This window comes from Vipera ursinii, assembly GCF_947247035.1.
Source record: "Vipera ursinii genome assembly, chromosome: 12".
In the NCBI taxonomy this organism is placed as follows: Eukaryota; Metazoa; Chordata; class Lepidosauria; order Squamata; family Viperidae; genus Vipera; species Vipera ursinii.
The window spans coordinates 20443427-20463384 of NC_139525.1; the positions used below are offsets into that span (position 1 = coordinate 20443427).

General features: G+C 44.9%; 1 protein-coding gene across 9 annotated transcripts in view; it reads right to left on the reverse strand.

Annotated features, from left to right (window-relative positions):
* The window catches only part of LOC310645929 (heat shock factor protein 3-like), a 56124-nt gene that overhangs the window by 7737 nt on the left and 28429 nt on the right, over positions 1-19958 (reverse strand). For 4 of the 9 annotated variants that reach the window (XM_083372002.1, XM_083372007.1, XM_083372008.1 and 1 more), the window contains 3 exons: positions 16321-16426; positions 14981-15046; positions 8491-8557 (listed from right to left, as the gene is read on the reverse strand). In XM_083372002.1, coding sequence (XP_083228128.1) covers positions 8491-8557; positions 14981-15046; positions 16321-16426 — 239 coding nt within the window. Of the gene's footprint in view, positions 1-5643; positions 6870-8490; positions 8558-14980; positions 15047-16320; positions 16427-19958 lie in introns of those variants that run through there. The other 5 variants (XR_014493620.1, XR_014493621.1, XM_083372005.1 and 2 more) reach the window with 4 other exon arrangements.

The window sequence follows — 19958 nt, forward strand, 5'->3', positions numbered from 1 at the left end:
TCAAAACACTGACAGAATCCATGGATGGCAGGCTTTTGAGTGTCCTTGCAAAGAAAGGTGGCTATATTGGTCACTGATTTGTTTTTGTTATGTTTTTGAATGTCAGAAATGTATATTTGTGAATGTTGAGATGTTATATTGGTTTCACTGGTAAAAATAAATAATTGAAATGGGTATATATTTGTTTTTTGTTAAGTTGCCTAATAATTATGCACAGTAATAGTCACCTGCACACACAGATATCCCCCTAAAATAGCTATAACTAAAAACAAACTAAAAACTACTTCCAAAAATATTCAGCTTTGATATTAATGAGTTTTTTGGGTTCATTGAGAACATGGTTGTTGTTCAATAATAAAATTAATCCTCAAAAATACAACTTGCCTAATAATTCTGCACTCCCTGTATTGTGGAATGGAGAAGATGGATCGAATATATTCAGAATAAATATGGGACTAAAAAGTTTCATTTAGCATTTGAATAAGTATTGGTTTTATATGATGTATTATTAGTTACCGGTATGTTATTTGTTAGTAATATAGTTATGTTTAAGGGGAGTTAAAGTGCGATAGAATTTAATGTTTTATTTTAGCTCGTTAGCATATTTTAGCCTACGTTTGTAAAGTTTATACCCTGTATTCAGCTCTGGGAAGTCGGAGGGGGAGGGGAGGGTAAGGGAAGGGAAGGGGGAGGGGAGGGGGAGGGAGTGAGTTTATCTTTTTAAAAAATGTACTGTAAAACTTTTCAATTAAAAAAAATGGCAGAGACTGAAAAGATTCTTAACTGAATTTATACATTCAGACCAAAATGTTTTTTTTTTTACCAAAGAGACAAATTAAGAATAATTTAAGAGTGCTAATGGACATATTGAAATATTATGAATTACATCCAGGGAAACAACTGGCACTAATATTTCTAGATGCCCAAAAGGCACTTGATACATGCTTCCTGGCAACTTATGACTCAGCAATTAAAAATAATGGACTTTGGACAGAATTTTATAAATATGATTAAAACAATATACAATAAACAAACAGCAAATTGCAAATGGAGATTATACTGAGAACTTTGAGATAAGAAAAGGTACAAGGCAAGGATGTCCATTATCTCTATTGTTATTTAGTTTGACCTTGGAAGTTCTAAATAGAAATATTAGACAAGATACAGAAATTAAAGGACTAGAAATAAAAAGTAAAACATAAAAATTACAAGCAATTGCTGATAATTTGGTATTTATTTTAGAAGAATCTTTGGAGATGACTCCTAAACTACTGGGAAAGACAGAATAATATGAAGAAATGGCAGAACTATAAACAGAGGAAAAACCAAAGTAATAGTTAAAAATCTTACAGATAAACAAAAATACCCAAATGTCAGAAAAAATAAAATTGCAAATAGTTACAGATTGGTATTTTAAAGTGTCCCTAAGCAAACCCCACCCTACAGTTCATCCGGGTAGTGCAGACCGGCAAATCCCCAGGTGTTAACTTCATCGATGGAAAAAGATAACATCAGTCTGGCTCTATTTGTGCATGATCATTCCACAGGTCTTCACACCTCATTTTGAGGATGGAGAAATAAACCAGGTCCTGGAGGGTTGTATCTCTCCCCCCCCACCTCCCTTTTCTCCAGAGGCCCAGTTAGGGAGGAGAAGTTCAGAGGGATGCAGAGTATAGGAGGCAATTTGTTACATTGTAATGGATAGCAGACACAAGGAAAATAAACAAAAGGTTACACTGTAGTTAATAGAGGAAGTGAAAGCAATAAAACCCGCATGTATGTCCCCACTCCCCCTTGGGAGTATGGCAGAATCCAGGGAAAGGTGAGACTTGCATTTAGATCAGAGGCAATACTTAGAAATGAAATATAAATGGATTCTGACAGAAACAAAAGGTTGTTACATTTGGAGGGGCATGATTGGGGTGGCACACTTTTTTATGGTATGGGCAGGGCTTTTTTTGTCATAGAACGCTCACAATGGAATTCCGGCACCTTTTTTGGATTTATTTATTTTTATTTTATTTTATTACATTTATATACCGCCCTTTCCCGGAGGACTCAGGGCGGTTTACAGGGTAATTAAAACCAACAATACAAAAGTTAAGACCAAGTTTAAAAAAGATTAAATTTATCCCTGTATAAATAAAACCCCAATTAAAATAAATTAATCCTCAGCCTGGGCCGGAGAGCTCGAAGAGCCAGGTCTTCAGGCCCCGGCAAAATGAACGGAGGTTGGGGGCAGTCCTCAGCTCCACTGGCAGCTGGTTCCAAAGGGCAGGCGCCCCCACTGAGAAGGCCCTATCCCTGGGTGTTACCCGCCGGCAATCTCTTACCGGTGGCACCCTGAGAAGACCCTCCCTGTGGGAGCGCACTGGACGAAGGGAACTTGATGCCGGCAGCAGGTGTTCCCTCAGATATCCCGGACCCAAGCCATGTAGGGCTTTATAGGTCATCACCAGCACCTTGAATCTCACCCGGAGGGCAACCAGAAGCCAATGCAGCTCGCGGAGTAGAGGTGTTACGTGGGAGTATCGGGAGACCCCCATCACAACTCGCGCGGCCGCATTCTGCACCAGTTGAAGCCTCCGCGTGGTCCTCAAGGGCAGCCCCATGTAGAGAGCGTTGCAGTAGTCCAAACAGGAGGTCACGAGCGCATGGTACGGGTCGATAATCAGTGCGTAGGGCATCTCGGTCCAGATAGGGTCGCAACTGGCGCACCAGGCGAACCTGGGCAAAAGCCCCCCTGGTCACGGCTCCTATATGGTCTTCAAAATTGAGTCGTGAATCCAGGAGGACGCCCAAGTTGCGAGCCCTATCAACGAGGGGTAACACCTCACCCCCCCATCGTTAGAGATGGAATAGTCTGGTTGACCCGAGATGCCGATATGCACAGCCACTCAGTCTTGGCGGGATTGAGACGAAGCCTGTTTCTCCCCATCCAGACCTGGACCGCCTCCAGGCACCGGGACATCACGGCGAGGGCATCGCCAGGTTGGTTCGGGGTGGAAAGAAAAAGTTGGGTATCATCAGCGTACTGATAATACCCCACCCCGAAACCACGAATGATCTCACCCAGCGGCTTCATATAGATGTTGAACAGGAGGGGCAAGAGAACCGACCCCTGAGGAACTCCACAAATGAGAGGCCTCGGGGCGGATCTCTGCCCTCCCGTCAACACCGACTGCGAGCGGCCCAGGAGATAGGAGGAGAACCACCGTAAAACGGTGCTTCCCACTCCCAACCCCCTGAGACGCCGCAGTAGGATACCATGGTCGATGGTATCAAAAGCTGCTGAGAGATCTAATAGGACCAGGACAGAGGAACAACCCCTGTCCCTAGCCCTCCAGAGATCATTCACCAGCGCGACCAATGCCGTCTCTGTGCTGTATCCGGGTCTGAAACTCGATTGGTACGGGTCCAGATAATCAGTTTCCTCCAGGAACAGAGGAAGCTGATGCGCCACCACACTCTCAACAACCTTCGCTAAAAAGCGAAGGTTGGAGACTGGACGATAGTTATTTAAAACAGCCGGGTCCAAGGCAGGCTTCTTGAGGAGGGGTCTCACCACCGCCTCCTTCAAGGCGGCAGGGAAGACAGCCTCCTTCAAAGAAGCAGTTATTACTGCCTGGAACCAGCCTCGTGTCCCCTCCCAGGCCGCATAAGCTAGCCAGGAGGGGCACGGATCCAACAAACAGGTGGTGGTGCTCAGCCTCCCCATGATCCTGTCCACATCATCAGGGGAAACAGGGTCGAACTCAGTCCAGATAACATGCTCAAGACCGTCCGATTCCTCCACATCAGACTCTGCCCAGTCAGAGTCCAGACCGGTCCGGATCTGAGCGATTTTGTCCGCCAGATGATGACTAAACTCCTCGGCTCGTCCCCGCAAGGGATCCTCCCTCACCTCCTGATTAAGGAGGGAGCGAGTTACCCTAAACAGGGCGGCCAGGCGATTATCTGCAGACGCGATAAGGGCAGCAAAGTAGTTAGACTTCGCCGTCCTTATAGCCGCAAGATAAGACCTTATAAAGGTTCTTAACTGCAATTGGTCAGATTCGGATCGGCTGGACCTCCAACCGCTCTCTAGACCTCGTCTCCGACGCTTCATCTCCCAGAGCTCCACAGAGAACCATGGAGCACAGCGGGATCTGCGCCGGGTCAGAGGTCGCAAGGGTACAACACAGTCAAGTGCCCCGGCGGCCGCCCTTTCCCAGGCATCCACCAGAGCATCGACTGGGCTGTGGGTATGGGTGATGGGTATAGGCCCAAGCGCCCTCTGGAACCGTTCCGGGTCCATTAGACGCCTGGGGCGGAACCACCTGGTCGGTTCCACCGCCCAGCAGCGGGGGTTGGCATAACGGAAAACCAGCCACAGGAGGTAATGATCTGACCATGACAGGGGGGTGATGGTTGGTGAACCCCCTCCCAGATCATCCAACCACTGTCCAGATAGGAACACCAGGTCGAGAGTATGATCCCCCACATGAGTTCTGGCCCTCAATAACTTGGGTCAGGCCCATGGCCGTCATGGCTCATATGGACAGTTCTGGAACTTTGTAGGGTAGGCAAGGCGGGTTGTATGACATGTGTAAGTTCCGGCACCTTTTTCTTTTACAAAAAAAGCACTGGGTATGGGAAAAATAAAATTCATAAATATTTCCAAAATCACTATATAAGAAATGCATTGTTAACATGGGGAAAAATAAAATGTAAAATATATTTGAAAATTCCAGAGTGGTTGTCAACAATGAAAGCATTTGTACACCCAAATTTAGTAGACTTTGAAAAAAATCTGGAGATATATTCTAAACTCTGAAGGGAATTTAAAATCTAAACAAGAAATGGAAAATCAGGGTATCAATTTATCATGGTGGGCACATTTACAAATGCAAACTTGATATGATAAAGATGTTAAACTATGGATTTTATAAGGAGCAAACTGTGTTTGATAAGATATATATCTATATATCTATATCTATATCTATATCTATATATATATATAATCCCATTCATATCCCGCCCTTCTCCGAAGACTTAGGGTGCCTTACAATCTAAAGCACAAATCAATGTGCTTAGCAATAGCCTTCATTCTATGTATATGCCTGCTTATTAGGGCTTTCGCCCCCCCCCAAGCGGCATTATTACAAAGTCAGCTTATTGCCCCCAACAATCTGGGTCCTCATTTTACCTACCTCGGAAGGATGGAAGGCTGAGTCAACCTTGAGCCTGGTGGGACTCGAACCTGCACTAATTGCAGGTAGCTGGTGTTACTTAAGGAGGCATTAGCCCACTGCTCCACCAGGGCTCTTGACAAGATATTTATTTATTTATTTATTTATTTATTTATTTATTAATTATTTGGTTTATATACCGCCCTATTCCCAAAGGACTCAAGGCGGTTTACAAGGCAAAATTTAAAAACAATCCAATATAAAATTAAAATAAATTAAAATAAATTAAATTAAGTCTAGCCACAAAAATTAAATCACAATTTAAAAACATTAAACCCCTCAGTCCAGACCAGATAGCTCAAAGAGCCAGGTTTTTAGGTCCCGGCGAAATGAACGAAGGTCGGGGGCAGTCCGGAGTTCCGTTGGCAGTTGATTCCATATTTTTAACTTCTGATAAGAAACTAATTAAGAAAACGTAGAACTGTTTATTAACTTTGAAAATAGAAAGTGAACAAGTTAAGGAAACAATAAGATGGGTGAAAAATTTTGGATACAATATAGAATTAGAAAAATGGCAAAATTTATGGGAAACAAATTATAAACTGACAATGTCAACTTTGTACAAGGAAAATTTATATAAAAATGTTTCATAGATGGCCCTTGCCACCAGCAAGATTAGCAAAAATGTTTAAAAAACATGTCAGACAGATGTTGGAAATGTAAATGTAAGCACAAGTCAGGAACTTATTACACGTTTGGTGACAAAGCAAATGTAATTACATGTTTGGTGACAAAACGTGTGACAAAGCAAAGAGTTATTGGAAAAAGATACATGCTTGGCTAGAAAAGATGTTGGGAGAACGCATTAATTTTAAACCTGACCTTTTTTTATTAGGTATAATGCCAGAAAAGACTGATAAACAAAGTATATATTTGATTTTGCATGTTACAGCAGCGGCAAGAATTATATTTGCGCAATACTGGAAAAATGAAGGAATACCATCAGATGAAATAATTAAAAAAATATTAGAATGCACAGAGATGGATAGACTGTCTATGAGACTGAAGGAAAAAGAAGAAATGGAATATTACCAAACTTGGGACTTATTTTATCAATGTCTAGAGGAAGGAATAAAGGATTAGGAACTAAATATGTATTAGCGAATGTAAACTCAGACAGCACGTTTGTTGAATAAATACTACTGAATGTATGGAAAGAAAACCAATAAAAACTTCTTTTAAAAAAAAAGAAAATTAATGCCATTTGTTTTCCTGGATGCATTTCATAATATTCCAAAGTATCTAAAATCATTCTTAGGTTGTTCTTTATTTGTCTCTGGTAAAAATCCATTTTGGTCTGGATGTATAAATTCAATCAAAAATCTCTTCAGTCTTTCTGCTATTATTGAAGCAAAAATTTTGTAATCCACATTTAATAAGTATTTCTCTTTGGTAACCCTTAAACAATACCTATTAATGTTCTCCACCTTCACAGCATAATGTTTATCTGTAGTCTGGTCAATAAATTGGTTTTTCTTTTCCTCCACTCAGTAAAATGGCGAGACCAACATTTGGAAACATTTCCACAGTGCAATTTCTACCGAGAGCAAAGCCGCAATCTGAAAATATTGTGAGAAGAAATATTCTTTTCCAAATCCCACAAGGATGACAAAACACATCCTTGCATGCCAGAGGTGCCTTAAAGACATTAAAAAATACTTTATCAAATTAAATGATGAGGACCAGAATGAAAGAGCAAGTAGCTTTTTCTTACAGAGTTCTAATTCCAGAAACACTTTTTCTGCTGCTTCTGGATCATCACATGTGTTTCTTCACCAGCAGCATCTTCAAGTAAGGAAGTATTGCAAAATACATAATAGTTTATAGATAAAATGACACTTGAAAATCAGGAGAAAATCGCTCACTCTTGAAAGAGCAATACATGCTTCTGGATCAGCATTGTCAATAACTGAAGATGCATATGGGCAGGAAGCTTTTAAATTATTACAACCATCATACCATTTGCCAAGCAGACATTCCTTGAGCAAGGCTCTTTTGGAGTCAGAATATGAGTGTGTGATGGAATCTGTACAAGCAAAAATCAGTGAAGCACTATGTCTTGCAGTACTTACAGATGGATGGACAAATATTTGGGGAGAAGGAATAAAGAACTTTGTGATAACAACACCTCAATCAGTCTTTTATAGAAGCATTGAAACTGAGAGAATAGACATACTCTGCAGAGTATATCAGCAGTGAAATATGTGTAGTTTTAGAGATTTGCTTTGCTGACGGACAATGCAAATAATATGAAATCATAATGGACAAGTATCCACATATTACTGCAATAGGATGTGCATCTCATGGACTAAACTTACTTCTTAGTGACTTCACAAAACTGGACACCCTTCGAAGGGTCTATAGAAAAGCTAAAGAAGTTATGTAAAAGCTACTTGTGTTGTCACTGCAGTCTTCAAGAAGCAAGAAGAAAAAAATGCACAAAATAAAATAGTGACCCTGAAGCTCTGTAGTAAAACACGTAGGGGCATGTACAGGGCATGGTAAGGAAATCAAAAACTCTGCCCAGACAAAAGGCCAAACTGGCAACTTCAATCTCACCGCTGCAGCTACCTTTCTTGCCTTTGAAAAGTATTTCCTGTGAACATCCCTCCTCTGGTGCCAACCCCCTCGATTTCCAGCCCCACAGAAAAGACCTCCGACTCTGATCTACAAAAGATTCCACGTGCTGGGAAAGTAAAAGCCAGACTATGAGGTCAGAAACACAAGCAGAGCTGGCAGGGATTCCTGCGCTGTCCACTCAGCCCTCTGGCAACTGGGGGACGTGCCCAGAATTGCCTTTAAAAATAGGATTGTACCTTTCGTTGCACAAGCCTGATTCCTCTCTTCCTTTCTCTACTCTCCAAATGTGAAGCACAAAAAGACTCTTTCAAACTATAAGAAGATGCTAAGAATAAAGTTTTGTGTGGAAAAGAGTAGGTGCTCAGGGATGTCCGCTCTTGCAGTGCATGAAAGCCAGTGTGCCAGGCAAGTTTAGGCATTTGGGGGTCAGCTCCTCCCAACTGCATGCTCTCAAATGGGCTGGGGTCTGACTTTCTGAATTCCTAGTCCTCTTGAGCCACATGGGCTCAAGATTATGGAAGGTGATCTCCAAGTCATCTGGAGAACACCAACTCTTATGGAACAGATGCTGTAAACCACACATGAACTGAAAGGGATGTTCCCTCCAAATGGATCCACCCCTGCTTAGCTTCTCCAGACTGATTTGGTAAAACAATTTCCAATTTCTTGTCCTGCTCACCATTCTTCCCTGAGGTTTCCTCATCATTTATTCCATCTGTGTCTAAAATTGCTGCTAAGTCTTCTGTCTAAAAAAAGAAACAAATGCACAGAAAAATATTTTTAGAATATATTTTTCAAATGCTACCTTTTTTAAAACACAAAGAGAGCCAACTGTGTCCTAATCAGTTTAACCATCACTCTGGTTATAATAGTCTAGGCCACAGGTCTGCAACCCGCAGCTCCGGAGCCACATGTGGCTCTTTCAGCCGTCTCCTGCAGCTCCCAGTCCTCTGCCATGTGCAGTCCCCCCCCAAAAAAGTGGGACTAAAAAAGTTCAACCAATCAATTCAAATATGCAGGGTAGGTGCATATCTCGCCTTGGCTCCACTCAAACCCTGTTCTGTGCATGCACGCGTGTACGCGCATGTGCACATTTTTTGCAGCTCCCAGTTTTTCCTTTTGTGAGGGAACCGGTTCCGAGTGGCTCTTTCACTGTTTCAGGTTGCTGACCCCTGGTCTAGGCAATGCTTTGCTTCCCCAGCTTCAGTTGGTAATGCTCAACTTAAAGCATCATTGCTTCACACAAGGACCCTGGCTGACAGTATATCTCATGTTTGTTTTTCATCTATTCTACAGCTGAAATATTTACAGATGTTTTGTCAGAATCCATTTATATCATATTCATAAATGTATGTTTAAAACATTATTCCATGGATCCTGCCATCTCCTGAGGAGGAGGGAACGGATGTGTATTGAGCCTGTATTAGGCATTTCAAAGGAAAAGAGAAGCCTTTTGAACTGGGGGAACAAAAGGGGGGGGTTAGGGTAGGAGTATCTGGCTTGTGCCACGGAAGAGAGCAATAAACATAAAAGGTCCTAAGTTCCTTTTTCCCACGAGAAGGATGATACGAGGTAAATGATGGGGGACTGACCAAATGGGGTTAAGGGGGGGTTGAACCGGGAACTCTTTTTAAGGGTTTAGTTTGTAGAACAATATTAAGTCCTGTCTTGTATTCCTACAACCAAGCATGTCATATTAAAGATTTCTTTTGGACTAAGATTTGGCTCCAAGAGTTTTGTCTTCCTAAGACGTGGTTTGGGGTGGGTCCTGACATGTTTTGGCATTTCTGCTGCAACGGAGTGCTGTAAATTAAGGATATAAGATTAAAAATAATTCTAGTAAACTATACTTTTATGCGCATCACACAAATGATGATCACTGCAAGTACTTGACAGCTTACATTTCATTTTGGGACTCTCTACTGAAACATACTATCTCGGCTAGCAACACTGTCTCTCCAGGAAACCAGGATGGTCTGTTTGCAGAGCACAAGCTCTGGAAACAGAGGAAGTCTGTGCCTCAGTCTTCTACACTCATTTGGAAGCAAAAGGCCCCACATCCCACTCCCATCTCCTCCTATGAGACCTGTGTGCTGCATAGGTCCAACACAGTTCTTCTGAGCACCACTTTCAAAGTCCAGAACGCTGATGGAAGCTGCCAGAGTTTTACTCCAATTTTCAGAATCCAAACCATTCTGAAAAAGGAGCTCATTTGAAAAGAAAAATGAATGGATTTTCTTCTAAGAACTCAGTTGACAAAAGATTTGGCAGAGGTCTCTATCATAATAAAATTTAAAATTGAATCTTTTTATTAGGGAGGCTGTTCTGACCATGCAGTACAACAGTCTTGCAGAATACACAATTAGAGCTGAACTGGCTAAGAAAAGGGCTTCCAGGCTTATCTGCCCAAGTCCAATCTTTAACTACTCAAGTGTTATCAGAAAAAAACTGCCAAACCAGACTTTGGAAAATGCCCCCAATAAACAGAAAACATTGGAGATTGAACCCCAAACAAGCCAGAGTTCCAACCAAACACACTCTGCCTTTAAAAGGGGGGCTTTCGCCCAGGTTCGCCTGGTGCGCCAGTTGCGGCCCTATCTGGACCGGGATGCCCTGTGTACGGTCACTCATGCGCTCGTGACCTCTCGCCTGGACTACTGCAATGCTCTTTACATGGGGCTTCCCTTGAAGACCACTCGGAGGCTCCAACTGGTACAAAATGCGGCCGCGAGAGTTGTCTTGGGAGTTTCCCGGTACTCCCATGTTACACCTTTGCTCCGCGAGCTACATTGGTTACCAGTTGTCTTCCGGGTGAGATTCAAGGTTTTGGTTATGATCTTCAGGTCCTTACATGGCATGGGTCCGGGGTACCTCGAGGACCACCTGCTGCCGGCGTCAACTCCCCTCCGCCCTGTGCGTTCCCACAGAGAGGGCCTCCTCAGGGTGCCTCCGGTCAGGGAATGTCGATTGGTGGCCCCCAGGGGGAGGGCCTTCTCTGTGGGCGCTCCGGCGCTATGGAACCAACTGCCGATTGAGCTCTGGATGGCATCGGACCTTCGCTCCTTCCGGCGCGGTCTCAAGACCCACTTATTTGAACTAGCTGGTCTGGCCTGATGGGGAACGTTAGGGTTTTTAATGGGTCTTTTATTGTTATTGTAATTTTTAATTGGGCACTTGTTTAATTCCTTTTTAATTTTTGTATTGTTATTTATATATTTATTTATTTGTTTGTTTGTTTTTATATACCGCCCTTCTCCCGAAGGACTCGGGGCGGTGTACAGAGCAAGGTAAGTATACAGTAAAACAATAGTAGAACAAATGAAACCCCAAAATCTATCAGGCCAGGCCGGCTTGCTGGAATAGGTAGGTTTTTAAGTCACGCCGGAAGGTGCGAAGGTCGGGGGCCGTCCGGATTTCGGCTGGTAAGCGGTTCCAGAGGATTGGCGCACCCACCGAGAATGCTCTCCCCCTGGGGGCCACCAGCCGGCATTCTCTGACCGGTGGCACCCTGAGGAGGCCCTCTCTGTGGGAGCGCACAGGACGGAGGGGTGTTGACGCTGGCAGTAGGTGCTCCCGTAGGTAATCCGGACCCAAGCCATGTAGGGCTTTGTATGTCATCACTAACACCTTGAATTTCACTCGGAAGGCAACTGGAAGCCAGTGCAGCTCATGGAGGAGAGGTGTAATATGGGAGTATCGGGAAGCTCCCAAAAGTGTTCGTGCAGCTGCACTCTGTACCAGCTGAAGCTTCCGAGTGGCTCTCAAGGGCAGCCCCATGTAAAGAGCGTTGCAGTAGTCAAGGCGAGAGGTCACAAGTGCATGGGTGACTGTACGTAAGGCATCCAGGTCCAGATAAGGTCGTAGTTGGCGCACCAGGCGAACCCGAGTGAAGGCCCCCCTGGTCACAGCTCCTATGTGATCTTCTAAGGAGAGCTGTGAATCTAGGAGGACACCCAGGTTGCGGGCCCTATCAACGGGGGGCAATAACTCACCCCCAATATTAAGGGATGGAATACTCTGAGTATCCTGGCATGCCGGTATGTACAGCCATTCAGTCTTGTCCGGGTTGAATTGAAGCCTGTTCCTCCCCATCCATTCCCGGACCGCTTCCAGGCAACGGGACATCACGTCGAGGGCATCACTGATGTGGTTTGGAGTCGAGATGAAAAGCTGGGTGTCATCAGCATACTGATGGTATCCTACTCCAAAACCACGAATGATCTCACCCAGCGGTTTCATGTAGATGTTGAACAGGAGAGGCGAGAGGACCGATCCCTGAGGAACTCCACAAACGAGAGACCTTGGGGTCGACCTCTGTCCCCCTGCCAACACCGACTGCGAGCGTCCCAGGAGAAAGGAGGAGAACCACCGAAGAACTGTGCCTCCCACTCCCAGTCCCCTGAGGCGCCGCAGCAGGATACCATGGTCGATGGTATCGAAAGCCGCCGAGAGGTCTAATAAGACTAGGACAGAGGAGTAACCCTTGTCCCGGGCCCTCCAGAGATCATTCATCAGAGCGACCAATGCCGTCTCCGTGCTGTAGCCCGGCCTGAAACCCGATTGGCACGGGTCTAGATAATCTGTTTCATCCAGGACCTGAGGAAGTTGATGAGCCACCACACTCTCAACAACCTTTGCAAGAAAGCGAAGGTTGGAGACCGGACGAAAGTTATTCAATGTAGCTGGGTCCAAGGTGTGCTTCTTGAGGAGAGGTCTCACCACCGCGGGGAAGTGACCCTCACTCAGAGAAGCAGATATGACCGCCTGGAACCAGCCTCGTGTCCCCTCCCGAGCTGCATAAGCCAGCCAGGAAGGGCACGGGTCCAATAGGCATGTGGAGGAGCTCAACCTCCTCATAATCCTGTCCACTTCCTTTATTTCACAGGATCAAACTCCTCCCAGATGACATCGACAAGACTGCCCGTGTCCTGTTCGTCAGACTCTGCCCAGTTGGAGTCCAGGCCGGTTCGAATCCGAGCGATTTTATCCAACAGATATTGACCAAATTCCTCAGCTCGACCCTGTAAGGGCTCCTCCCTCACCTCTTGATTCAGAAGGGAGCGGGTCACTCTAAACAGGGCAGCCGGGCGATTATCTGCGGACGCGATGAGGGCGGAGAAGTAATTGGATCTCGCCTCCCTTATCGCTGCGAGATAAGACCTAGTGTGGGTTCTTAGTCGCAACCGGTCGGATTCAGATTGACTGGACCTCCAACGGCTCTCTAGGCCCCGTCTCCGACGCTTCATCTCCCGGAGTTCCGCGGTGAACCATGGGGCTCGCTGGGATCTGCGCCGGGTCAAGGGCCGCAAGGGTACAACTCGGTCAAGTGCCTCCGTGGCTGCCTTTTCCCAGGCTTCCACTAAGGCATCCGCCAAGTTGTGAGCAGGGTTGTGAGCAGGGAGTGCAGGTGGGTTCCCAAGTGCTGCCTGGAACCTCTCAGGGTCCATTAGGCGCCTGGGGCAGTACCATCTGGTTGGCTCCGCGCACCCACGGCGGGGGGTGGCAAAGCGGAAGACCAGCCGCAGGAGGTGATGATCGGTCCTTGACAGGGGCATAACGGTTGGAGAGCCCCCACCAAGATCATCATGCCACCGTCCAGATAAGAAAACCAAGTCAGGGGTGTGGCCTCCCTCATGAGTCGGTCCAAGAATTATTTGCATCAGGTCCATGGCCGTCATGGAAGCCATGAACTCCCGAGCTAGCTCAGACGAACCTCCTAGGGATGGTAGATTGAAGTCGCCCAAAACTATAAGTTTGGGGAATTCAACCACCAACCCCGAGAGGACATCGAGTAGCTTAGGCAGGGCTGCCGCTGCGCGATTAGGAGGAAGGAACGCCAGCAGCAGGCCCAACTGCGCCCCAGGAATATATGCCCTGTTAACCGCCCTGAGTCCTTCGGGAGAAGGGCGGTATACAAATTTAATAAAAGCAAAGTAAAGTAAAGTAAAAGGGCTTGTTTGGTGCAAAACCTCCGCTAATGGCAAAATTGTTCCTAACATAAACTGAACAGAACCTGCTGAGCCAGGGAAGGAATTGGCCCACAAGCCTGTGGCTGGCTCTACAAAGCCCTCAGGGGCATCCCCTCAGAACAGGAGTCGATTCTGATCCCAGGGGAGGCTGAGGAACCTGAGCTCAACACAAGTTTGGCTCTATGGAAGGTGGGAAAGAGACGGGGGCAAAACCACTGAATCCGTGCTATGGGCTAGAACTGATAGGAAAAAAATTGGGTTGAAAAAGGAAGGACAGTGCTAGCAATCCTCAGGCTCAGTGGGAATGACGGAAGCATTAGTTCGTCAATCTGAAGATTGGAAAAGGTAATCCAATCTTTTCAGAAGCCCAGCCAGCAATATTGATAGCACAAATGCCATTTGGCAAGTTGATTTATTTATTAATTTTTTCCCATTCACCTCTCTGCAAGGCAATTCTGGGTGGCTTACATACAACACTAAAGTTGCTTTTTGTTGAACTCAGTGGCCTGAAAGGAAGGGTTTCCAGGGCAAAAGTTGCCTTCCTACAGCTCATCTGTGATCTGAGGAAAGTGATTGTAGGCAACTGGATCCTTTATGCCCTCCCCACTCCCAATGCAGAAGTCAGATCTGAAAGCCCCATTTAACACTGGACAATCAAGCCATGGATTTGCCCTTTAGTTTTATTATTTGACTTATTGGGGTTTTTTTTATCTTAAAAAAGAGAACTAGTAAGGAGAAGAAAGAGAAAAATGTCTCCAAGATCTTCAGCAACCCCTCAATACCCACCTTTATTCTTTCTCCATTGAGCAGGTTCTTAAGCTGACTAAAATTGTCCACAAATCAAGTTTATACCAAATATGTAAACTTTGAAATTGTTGTTATTGTGATCTGCTGAAAGTTCCTATGAAAAATGTATAAATACTAAAACCTTGTGTGTGTGTGTGTGAAAGAGAGAGAGAGAGAGAAAGAGAGAGAGGCTTGTATCCATTAACTTTCTTCATTTGAAACAGTGCTCTTAATCTCTTTTTCTAGTACTCCATTCACCTAGCAAAGTATTCTTCAAATTCAACTTTCTAAGCAACTTTGCTGATCAGAAAGAAATGCACTCTGGTACCTTCAACTCCAAGAGCCCTCCCCCCCACATTTTCCCAATTCACTGCTCCCCTCCTTCCCAGGAGCCAAGGAAGACCCACTATCTACCTTTTCCAATCTGAGAGGAGCTTCCGGTATGCTTGAATCCAACACAGGAAGCTCAGGACTGAAGGTCTGGAGGTAGAAATGAAGGCAATCTGATTTGTTTTATTGATCAGAAACAGTTTAAACAACAAAAATATGACAAGAACCTCTCTTGAGACAAATCAAAGACTTAAACACAAATAAACTTAAAATAAGCTTCCTTCAAGTTAGCTAAAGTGTTATCACTACACTGAGACTAAAAGATGATGTCCCTCAATCCTAGAAGGAGAGTTGCCTTATAAGTGAAAGGGGTGGCATATAAATATAAGAAATAAAAATAAATACTGTAGAATCATAAAATCAAAGAGTTGGAAGGGATCCTCGAGGTCTTCTGGTGTGAGCTGCCCACCCCCCTGGCCAGGAATCCTAGGACTAGCCCAAACAAACAGCTGTGCAGCCTCTGCTTGAAATCCTCCACTGATGGAGGAATCCTCACAATGCCACACTGCTCAACAGTTGTCATGACCTCCTCTATAAAACTTCCACTCATTGGTTCTTCTCCCATTCTTGGGCCCCATGGAGAGCAAATCCATACTGTCTGCTATTTCTCAGGGCACTCCTGTCCTGAAGGGAGGTATCTTAATTATGGCGAGGAGGGAGGTTGACTGTCCTTATCCTTGTGAGGTCTCAGCCAGGAGGTCTCTAAGGAGAGGGGAAGGGAACAGCATCACTTCCTTCTTCACTTCACCCTCCATGGTTCAGTTGGGTTAAGATTACCAAAATGGTGTTTTCCACTGCTTTAGACACACATTGTCCAGTCCTGATTCAGAGGGTTTTGGTAAGTTATGACTTCTAACAGGGGAGAAGTGTACAGTCTGAGCTTTGGTGGTGATGGAGCCTGAGTCAGGAGGTAGGGAAGCCACATGCTTTGTCCAATGACTTAACAGGTACAGAACTGGCCATCCCTAGGTCGGCCCCAGCTGTCAGAAATTGTCCAAGCACCCTTGACAGCAAATTGGTTTCTTGCCTACCCACCAATTTGCTGTCAGGGGTGCTTGGGGAATTTACTGATCATAGGGGAGGGAAGGGAAGAAAAAGAAGACAGAGAATGGTAGAAAGAAGAGCAGCAGCAACTGGGGAGACACACTTTCTGGAGCAAGGCAGGGACAGAACTGGGAAAGTAGCACTGGGGAAACCACACTGGAACATTGGCAAAATGTTTCTTAGCTCTACCTCCACAGTGAGAGGAGGACTCCCCCAACTCTAGGGTGTCCTGCCACACCGTAAGAAAACAGTTTTTCTTCTATAGGTAATGAGAGAGGCAGCAGCCTAGCTAATAAATCGACACAGAAAAGTGGACTCACACCAGTAAGTGTTTCCGAAGCATAGTTGATTTTTTTCCCAGGCAGCATTGCCTGAAGCTCCTCAAGACTCGCATCGATACAATTCAAGAAGTCTTGGATCTCTTCTCTGTGAAGGGAAGCAGGGAAATATAAATGTAACAGAGGGACAGACAGAAGGAGGAAGATGGCTTTTTACCATGTTCCAAGAAGAAACTCAGAAGGGCCAGATTGATTTGGAGTAGCAGGATGTCCAAACTAACTCAGCTCCATCGTTGCTTGAACCTGATTCCAACTCACTTTTTGCCAAATAGAAATGGGAGGGTGATGGTGAATTCCTAGGGAGGGGGGAGGCTATGGAACGTTATCCACCAAGGTCAAGTTCTGAAATATGTTCAGCAGCACAGAACTGTTTTCCACAACAAAAGAACTAAATCAATTGATGAACTGTGGGTGGCCTGGAGAGGGGAAAAGGGTGTTACCTATGGGAGCTTTTGTGGGAAAATCCCAGAATTGATTTTGCTTTTGCTGTGCCTACATGGTTCTTTCAATAAAGCTGTACTCTTGATACTTTTAAAGAGTTGGGAGTTTCTTTCATTGAATGTGTCAAATAAGACAGTTGACATTAAGTCAGTTCTCACACCAGTGCCCACCTGGACCCCACCAAGAGGTCAGTAGCCCTGATATGTTAGCAGCAGGCAGAGAATAGGAGAGGAAGAAGCCAGGGGAGCTGCTGGCCCTGGCAGCGTTGCAGGCCAGGCCAGGGCCACAACCTGAGTGTCAATGCTGCAAACACTGACATGTTTTTGCACTGACAATATGAGGCAGCCTTTAGCTTTAACTGTTTGGCTTTGAATCACTATAGTGTGGGAGGAATTCAACCTGGATGTTTTGAGAAGGGATAGCGCTTCAGAAGGGAAGTGAAACTTCGGGGGTTAAACTAATTGGTGAATGTGATTTATGAAGTGTAATTAAGGGAGCATATGATGTGTAAAGGGGAGGAAAATTCAGATTCTGGCATCCATCCATGAGCGCCAATGCTCTGTTCTATAATAGTCTTTTTAGAATAAACAATCATGCAGTTTTCTTTGATCTGTCTCATTAATCGGAACCATGACATCATGCCAGAATCTTCTTTCTTTCAAACATCCTGGGGGGTCCTGAGCCTCCACCGCTGTCTCTAGTAAGGGGGAGAAGCTGGCAAAGATTCAGGGAAAAATCTTCATCATGGAAAGAGGAAGCCTGCTTGGAGACGATAACCCGGCTGCTGATGAAACCTCAGAGGAAGGAGTAATAGACGGCCTGCTGTGGGAATATGAGTTTGGGCAGATTTCCAAACCCAAGCAGTTAAGTGAGCCTATCTGGTCATCAGGCTGGAACTACTCCAGCGGAGACTACAGATGCCTCAAGACTGCACTGCCAGAGTCTTCAAAAGCAGAATGGTAGGGAGCTACCAGACCATCTGCCACTGAGAACTTCGGATGAGTGGAAAACAGCCTTCAACTACCCAATTCAAAGTCATGCCACTTGGACTGCAGAAGGCCCTAGCCGTATTTATGCAGTTGATAAATGAGGTCCTAAGTGATCATTGATTCAAAGCGGTTCTGGTGTATCTTGATGACATTCTAATACACAGTACGAATATGACTGACCACATAAGACTGGTCAGAGAAGTGTTAAAGAAACTATTGAATGCCAAACTTTATGTCAAATTGTCAAAATGTGAATTTCACCAAACCCGATTAGATTATCTTGGCTATAGAATTTCCGATGAGGGCATCGAAATGGACCCAGCCAAAGTGAAAGCTATAATTGAATGGCAGCCCCCAAACACTCGGAAACAGCTCCAGAGCTTCCTAGGGTTTGCCAATTTCTACCGCCAATTCATTCCCTCTTTTGCTGAGATTGCTCTATCCTTTACAGAACTACTCAAAATGGGCAAGGAAGGGGGAAAACTGTTACTTGGCCAACCACTAGCATGGACTATGAGTTGTCAGAAAGCTTTTGAGAATTTAAAAATACTATTTGTAGCTGAACCGGTTCTAAAGCACCCCTGCCCAGGGGAGCCCTTCATAATTCAAGCAGACGCCAGGGACGTAGCAGTTGGAGATGTGTTACTGCAAAAGAATAAAAGTGGGGTCCTGCAGCCTTGTGCCTACACAAAAACGAGAGGAGATGGACAGTCTTGGAGAAGGAGGCCTTCGCAATTAGGTGGGGGCTGTTAAACTGGTAACCCTATTTAGAAGGGAGCAAGGTGCCTTTTGAAGTATGGACAGATCACAAAAATTTAGAGGCACTAAAAACTCCTCGCAAATTGTCCGCAAAGCAAGTGCGATGGTCACAGTACTTTAACAGTTTTAATTTTACTCTAAAATACATACCAGGAAGAAAAAACCTCCTAGCTGATGCGCTATCCCGATTGCCACAGTACAAAAACAAACGCAAAGAAGTCTACAAGGCAATTATCCCCAGTTCACAACCTGCGGCACAACTCACACCTCGCAGAACCCCTAATCCTGATGACCCAGATGTGAAGAAGAGCTCACCGATCAATGGTTCAAAGATAATCAAACCACCCTAACATGCAGGGATGGTTTGGCATACAAGGGGGGGGAACTGTATCTACCCTCCGTCTCAATGCTCTCAAACATAGTCATGACGTAAAACAGGCTGGACACTTTGGATATTTAAAAACTCTACACCTCATCTGCCGGCAATTTTGGTGGCCGGGGCTAAAACAAGATGTAGAAAACTATGTCAGGAGTTGTACCATATGTGCCACCATGAAAAGAATTCCAGGGAAAACCCCTGGGTTACTGCAGTCGGTGGCAGACCCTTCTCAACCATGGGAAGAAATAGCTATGGACTTTATTGTAGATCTACCCAAATGTAAAGGAAATACTGTTATCTGGACTGTGATAGACCTGTTTTTGAAGCAGGCTCATTTTATCACCCTTAAAGGACTCCCATCTGCACAGCGACTGACTAAATTGTTCCTGAAACATATCTACTGACTGCATGGCACCCCTAAGCGAATAATTTCAGATAGAGGAGTGCAGTTCACAGCGAAATTTTGGAGAAATTTCCTTAAACTAATTGGATCATCTCAAGGCTTATCATCTGCTTTTCATCCAGCTACCAACAAAATGATGGACTACTTACTATCTCAGATGCTATGTTTCCTACCAACAGACAAACTGGACTGACCACCTTCCTTTTGCTGAGTTGGCCTACAATAATTCTGTTCACAGCAGCACTGGCTACATGCCGTTCAGAGTAGCCACAGGAAAAGAGTTCAGCCCAATGCCTGACTACCCTCGGGTGCCCTCCGCTTCCCAGACACTTGATCAATGGGTGAGGGGGTGGGAAGAGGTTTGGAAAAACACGAAAATGGCATTAAAAAAGACTTCTGAGACTTATAAAAAACAGGCTGATAAAAAGAGGTCTCCCCAAAGAACATTCCAAGTGAGGGAAAAGGTTTATCTGTCAATTAAATATTTACGCCTCAAATTACCCAGCAAGAAATTAGGGGAGGTGGGGGGGTGCTGTCTGATGCCAGATAGGTACTTGTCATGGATGGCAAGGAAGAGACTAACCTCCTTCAATGCCATAGTTCTGTGGCAGTGGATAATGCTGCTAGGTGTTGCCTCTCTGAAAGGAGA